Raw genomic sequence first — 6,848 nt, 5'->3', positions numbered from 1 at the left:
TCATCTTATTTGTTAAAATAAAAGAAGTTTATGGTATTCTAAAAGGAAGCTTTTTTTTCTAATATGCCTACTGACAACTGCTAATATGGGAATTTGTTGCGTCTAGGAATACTAGACCATGGAACCAACATAATAATATATTATAATAAGTAAGTAACAGAAAATTCTTAGATAATAGTAAAAATTGAAAGGAATATTATATCTTAATGGAGTAATTACATGATAACATGAAAACATGTTCACTTATCGTCGTCGTGACGTCGTCTGCCATCTAGTATCAACGAGGAGAACTACACTTTGTAGCTATGTACATAATAGTTTTGTACCACAGTGACTAAGCTATTTTTCAATAATATTTTATCTCTTTGTATGTATTTATTTAGTAAAACTAAGCTATGCTGTATATCTATACCGTTTTTTAAACTCATTTTATAATATAAAATGAAAATAAAAAATCTGTTATGAAAAGCTTATTTGGATAATTATTATGGTTCCGTTTTCGCACACATAAGTATTGAATACTTGCAAAGATATGCACTCAAAAAAAAAAACAAATACATCTTCCTCCAAAGCCTCCTAGCTCAGGTATATTATTTTTATGTTTTACTATAAAGGTATGTAAGATTTACTACAACAGTAGTATAATAATTTACAGATATTATCATTTTCTTTATTACGTACATATGAGTACGTATTTTGGTTGTAACGTCGTAAAACAGAATTTAGTCCACGATAGTACTCTTGTAAACATAAGATGCACGTTAGTATATAGCAGTAGCAGCGGCTCTATAAAGCTTTCCTTTTGTCCTTCAAGGAAAGCCTCTCACCCTGAGCTAACTAGTCTAAAGTGCAAGAGCAACAGCAACTAGACACCCGGCTCCTTTGACCAATCTATTTGTTAATAGCTACAGCGTTTCAAGGCAAGAACGTATCAATATTTTAGCGAATTATGTACGCCTTTCGTATGCTAAAAGCGTAAGACGCTTGTGAAGGCAGGGTTTTTAGACGTTCGTTTAATTTTGTGAAGTGTTTCATGTAGGAGCGGTGCTAATTTATGTTTAGCATTTCAGTGAACTAATGAAAACATAATTTTTTTTTACGATGGATACGCTCAGCTTTTTAGTTGACTGTTACGGCTGTTTCCAATCCTCACTTTCGGTGTAAAATTAAAAAACAGAAAAGGTCATATTCGTGCATTTTTATAATAATTCGAACATATTTTTTGAGGAACTTCATTTGGTACTTATTTACTGTATAGATTGTTGTTATTTTGAATATTTCATAAAAGTGAGTTAAGTTTTTGCTCACGTAAAAGTGATTGGCTTGATAGCCATATGGAACAAAATATAGCCACAAAATTCACTACCTAGCACGCACTAATAGTAGGGTTTACATACGTTTCCATCACACCTGTTATACCCGAAGATCTTAAGAGAGGTATAGTAAATATAGGTATACCCACGATTCGGGATTTATTATCTATTATTATTACTAGGTATTTATTACTCCTCCCGTAATGAGGGAGGGGTTAGGCCTTGCCCAGCAGTGGGACAGTTATGGGTTAAATTTTTTTTTTTTTATTTATTTATTACTATTTTTATGTTATTATTCCATATAATAGGGGACAAGCCTACTGACATAATATGTTATCAAACCTCGGCTGTTATTGATGAATATTCCAACATAAATAAAATTAGAAAAGATCCATAGCACTTTTTCTGACGGTAATGGAACCCGAGTCTCCCCGAACAGAGTTCGAATACACTATCGACCACGCCACAGAGGCAGAAAAATGTTTGTTAGGTATATTTCCATATGTCTATAAAACAGAACCATATCTTCAATGCACACTGTGATACCCACAGATTTGTTTTGAAAGAGCGTCTTTTATTTACTGTTTGTTGTCCGACAATGCATCGTACGGAAATGCACAAGGGGCTTTAAAAAAGAATGGTGCAAATGTATCTTCGAAAGATTATGTTGTTTACGCATCCATGCTTGAGTGAGCCTTTGAAGGGAACGCGTGTGGATCTTGCATATAGATTAAGACGTAACCTATTTTCTCCACTTAAAGCGCGCATTTTACACTTTATTTATATACGGCCTGGGCTTCCCATTATTTAATAAGTTTTAGATAGCATTATCAGGGTGGCAATTGTGAATCTCGAATGACTTTATTCACTTTTCTGAAATAAAAGAGACAATAACAATAACATTGTTTCGTTGACAAAACCGTGATTATTATTAGTTTCGTCAAAATGAAATACACAACACACAATCACATAGTGTCTATTAATTTGACGTACACCAGCTGTCAATTGAGATACATGATACGCATACAGGTAGAATAATTATGACAGTTGTTTTCATACATTTGCTGCCATTATCTACCGGATAGTTTATAAGACACTATTATGCTATCAGACATCGATAAGCTATGAAACTGAGGACTAGTTTATTTTAGTTAGAGTTTTACTGATGAACGTCGTTAACGTCCATGGTGTAAAACGATAAATAACAAATGGTAATATTTATTAATTGAATATTATATTTCTAAGTGGAAATTACACGGCCGACCTCTTCTGAAGAAAATTCTCTTTTTAGATGAAATAAAATCTCTCACACGTGTACCTACTAAGGCAGGGTCTTTAAGAACAATTAAAAAATATTTATGCATGGTAACAATGAAAAATATATCATTTTCTCAAGTATTCATAAGAAAATAAGATACTTTGTTGCCGGCCTTGTTCGTCTCAATAGATTCCGTGAACTGAGATTTAATAATTCCGGAGAAATGCTTCAAATCACTTCAAATATAAGAAAAATAATAAGATATTGTTGAATTGTTTTGTTTTGGTTATTATAGCGTTTTATAGCATCATTATTTTATATGGTTTGTTTTAATGAAATGCCAATGTGCGGAACTTGATAAGTGCATAGTTTGATAATATTGTTCATGGTCAATATTAACGTTTTTAAATGTACTTACTCAAGTAATTTGAAGGAAGGTAAGCAACATCAACTGTAGGTATAAGACATAATGAAATCGGAATATATCTTTACAGTTTCACAAATAATCTTCGAAGAAGAGATAGTTCAATGAATGTCCACCTCGTGTCAATGTGGATGACAGAATAATTAATGAGAAAAGTTCTTTCAGGTCGACAGTCTAGTTCCATCTAAATATATCAGTAGAGGATTATGAAGCACGCTATTAAATAACTCTTGTGTTTTTCCAGTGACATGTTGATACTAGGATTATTATTGTCATACATAACTGCAGCCTTAACTAACTCTGAACCTGACACCAATGCCAATAACACATACGTACTAGCAACAGTGCTGTTCTACAAAAACGCTGATGGAAAAATGGTTGTAGCCAAAGGTCCAGTCTCTTCTCAAACAGAAGAAGCTATCAAGACTGATCTAGCATCACGATTGAACCATACAAACATTCAAGTAGTACCGATCTTCAACGAGACCAAACCTATACCGAAACCCGAAGACATACTGAGATATGTGAAAAGCGAATTTGACACCGTATTTGTGACCGAAGCACCTCAGAGGCTGACTAGAAATATAATCAAGGATTGGTGGGATACTGTGTTTCATCCACACAAACGGCAAGGGAAACGTAAGCGGGCTAGGACGACTACAGAAAGTGTAACTGAACCTAGTAACTCTACAACGGTTGCCATTAATCTTGGCCACAGTGTAGACTTAAGAATCGCTTCCAATCGTTCAACTACTATCACTGTTCTAACTACTACGAAGAAGCCAAAACGTACTAAAACTACAAAGAAATCAAAAACTAAAACGAAACTGCCGCGTAAACGAGAAGAATTTATACCTAATGATATTTACTACGGAATTGAGAAGAAATGCGTGAACTGGTACGATAAGTGTAATATAAGAATGACTCAAGTGCGACCCTGGCAAGGATATGATCACTTACATTTGGATCCGTAATATTATAAATATTTGTAATAATTTATCAATAAGTACTTCGTGTAATTTATTCCTACACGCTACTTGACGTTAAATATAAAAATTTAAAACTTACTTCCACCTGCTAATTTTTAACGACGCGTATCTTGCTATTTTAACTGAACCTGTTAAATTTAAAGTATGTATGTATGTATCTCTCTGAGTTGCAAACTTTACTTGTATCAAATATTATCCATTCTTTTCGTTTTTTTATAACCTTTATGTATATTTGATTAAGTATCCACACATTTTCTTATTATAATCAATTATTAAATAGTCAAGATTAGGATTTCAAATGTTACCTACTTATTTGTAACAGTCATTTAATTAGGCTTCCATTGTTATTGGAGATACATTAGGCATTAGTCATCATCAATAAATGAGTACAGGTCAATGATGTGGATTATTAGGTATTATTTGGAGTAGAAAGATCCGGGAACAATAACACTGCTAACCAACCTAACCTAACTACAACAAATTACGCACTATCTTCTAGAAAAATTGCGCAATCTTAAAAAAGAGGTAATAAAATATGGTAGATCGTATTGCCAATGAAATGGAAATGGCTACTGATCTTCACAATCTAAGTCGGTCTGATTGAAAGGATCTGAGAACTGGAGGGAGTCTTGTTATCGCTAGTAATACCATCTCGCTTGAGGAGACTTTACACTACATTGTAAATACTAAGTTGCAAATTTTTGTTCACATTTTACCGTACGGTTATTATGTTATACCCACCATACTTTCTCTCCTTGGTAGATTCTGCATATGAATTAAGAAGTAGGTATATAACTATGTATATTATTTATAACGTATAGTAAGCTCTTATTAGTTTGAATCAGATGTCCGTGTGTGACTTTTCTTGAGACATTTAATTTTTATTCTTATTTAGCCTCTATTTATTTTCGAAACGGTGCGTGGTAGAAATAAGAAATAGGGCAGGACTGATCTGTGTCAAAATGGTGTAGTGAACTGTTGTGTCCGAATCGCAAAACATATTGAAGTTCTAGAGCAATTTCTATAGGTATTGTATATTACGAAAAGTTGCATCCTGTGGCAAGTGCTAAGTTTGATTTATGTTGCAGTACACAGGCTACACAACTCATCTCGGATTTAGCTCTCGAAATCCATTAAGGGCTTAGTAACTTTCAACCATGCTGTACCGTTAGTGTACTCATACTTAACACACCCAGGGAAACATAAATGTATGTGGAATAATCTCACTATACTAAAGTGCTGTACCTAAGCTGTTTCAGGGACACGTGTGCTATAACTTTCTGGTTTTGTTCATTTAGTACAGGTACCCTCTACCAAGAATATTAAAAAAATGCTACTTACCCCCGGTTCCTGATGCACATTTAGCGGTAGTTTATCTATTCAATAGTGTTTTTTTATAATATGATTTTAAACGCTGCTGAATAGATAAACTACCGCTAAATGTGTCTCAGAAACCGGGCATTCGTAATGTAGTTACGTATATTTTTAAGTTTCACTACTTTACATGCGTACGTTGATTTATCGACTTATTTGTTGACAAAATATGATAGTTACCTATGTGACGCTACGAATCGGATTTTCTTTGTATTAGTCCCGCATGTCTGACACCCGCTTTCTGAGGTATATTATTAGCGTTAGTTTTCCAATCAATAGCGTTTAGCTCATATAACCATGACATTTTGAATAGACAAAAAGTTTGAATAGAAATATTGAGTCCGGTATCCGCTTTTTGCCAGCACAGTAGATCCGAGGATAATATTTTTTGGTTAAGGGGAGAAATAGGTTAAAATTATTGTAATTTATTTAATTATTAGGTAGTTGTACAAGATATAGGTATTGTGACAATTTCTAGAATTTAAATTTCTACTACTGCTTGAACGACGCTTTCAGGCGTCATGACCATGAGCTACATATTCAATATTATCAAATATATACATCGTAAAAGTAGTGTAGAGGGCTCTTTATTTATCAATGCTCACGCTGCGCCAGTCGAGTTATTACGTCCATATTCAGAAGAGTATCAGAGCAATTTAATCCGTACTTATTCTATAGTTGGAAATGCAAACAACGCAATTACGAATAAATTATTATCCTATTCATATTAGGTATAGCAAAATTGTTCAAATGAACTTGAAACTTACGAAAATGAAATAAATTAAAGTATTTCATATACATATACGTAATTGGTTAACCAATATTCTATCAATTTAATTTCTATTGAAGATCACATAATTAACTAATTTCGATCAATTACAATAGTCAACAGAGATATCGAAAAGCAAAAAGTCCTCTTGGTCTTGTCGATTGAAACTAAGCACAAAAAATACTTTGCGGTTATTGGACAGGGGATTTTTAATCAATCTGGTTTTCTGTAAACCCAGCACCATTATAGCCCTTTAAGCCAGAATTAATTTGAATGCATTACAGACCAAAATCAACTGAAATTCTAGAAATATTTTGCTTTGAACTGGAATCCGAATCCGGGAATTCACGATCAGCCAATCACGTATGCTACCGCCTGACCACAAAGAAAATGTTAAAGGAACATTTCTGTTTTGTTTGGTTTGCCTCTTGACTAGTATACAATACGAAGTACAGTCGAAAGAAAAATCTTTCGTTCGTATACAATTAAAGCGGTTTTCGGACATCAAAAATATAGTTCGCTGTGCTATGATAGATGTATTTTTGGCTTATAACTGTGCGCATTTTATACATCTGAACCTGATAACATGATGGGAAAACTTAAGGCGATTCTCTACCGATGTCGACTATCGCAAAACCGCCTAATCAGCGCCTCTTGCTAGCTCCAAAGTTGTATTAAACACTGCCTACTGCGTGTCAATCATCATCGTCATTGGCCTGTG

At 33.7% G+C, this 6,848-nt stretch overlaps 1 protein-coding gene across 1 annotated transcript; it reads left to right on the top strand.

Annotated features, from left to right (window-relative positions):
- The first annotated feature begins 3,009 nt into the window (after window positions 1-3,009).
- Window positions 3,010-4,076, top strand: LOC142986590 (uncharacterized). Its single transcript, XM_076135109.1, has 2 exons — window positions 3,010-3,024; window positions 3,240-4,076. The coding sequence occupies exon 2, from the start codon at window positions 3,244-3,246 to the stop codon at window positions 3,967-3,969; it is 726 nt and encodes a 241-aa protein (XP_075991224.1). The 5' UTR covers window positions 3,010-3,024; window positions 3,240-3,243; the 3' UTR covers window positions 3,970-4,076.
- The last annotated feature ends 2,772 nt before the right edge of the window (window positions 4,077-6,848 follow it).

The sequence above is a fragment of the Anticarsia gemmatalis genome, chromosome Z, assembly GCF_050436995.1.
Source record: "Anticarsia gemmatalis isolate Benzon Research Colony breed Stoneville strain chromosome Z, ilAntGemm2 primary, whole genome shotgun sequence".
Classification (NCBI taxonomy): domain Eukaryota; kingdom Metazoa; phylum Arthropoda; class Insecta; order Lepidoptera; family Erebidae; genus Anticarsia; species Anticarsia gemmatalis.
This window is presented reverse-complemented; position numbering and strand designations above follow the sequence as displayed.

Bases quoted from the DNA above. Each gene is read 5' to 3' on its own strand.
- LOC142986590 (XM_076135109.1), top strand. From the start codon at position 3,244: ATGTTGATACTAGGATTATTATTGTCATACATAACTGCAGCCTTAACT.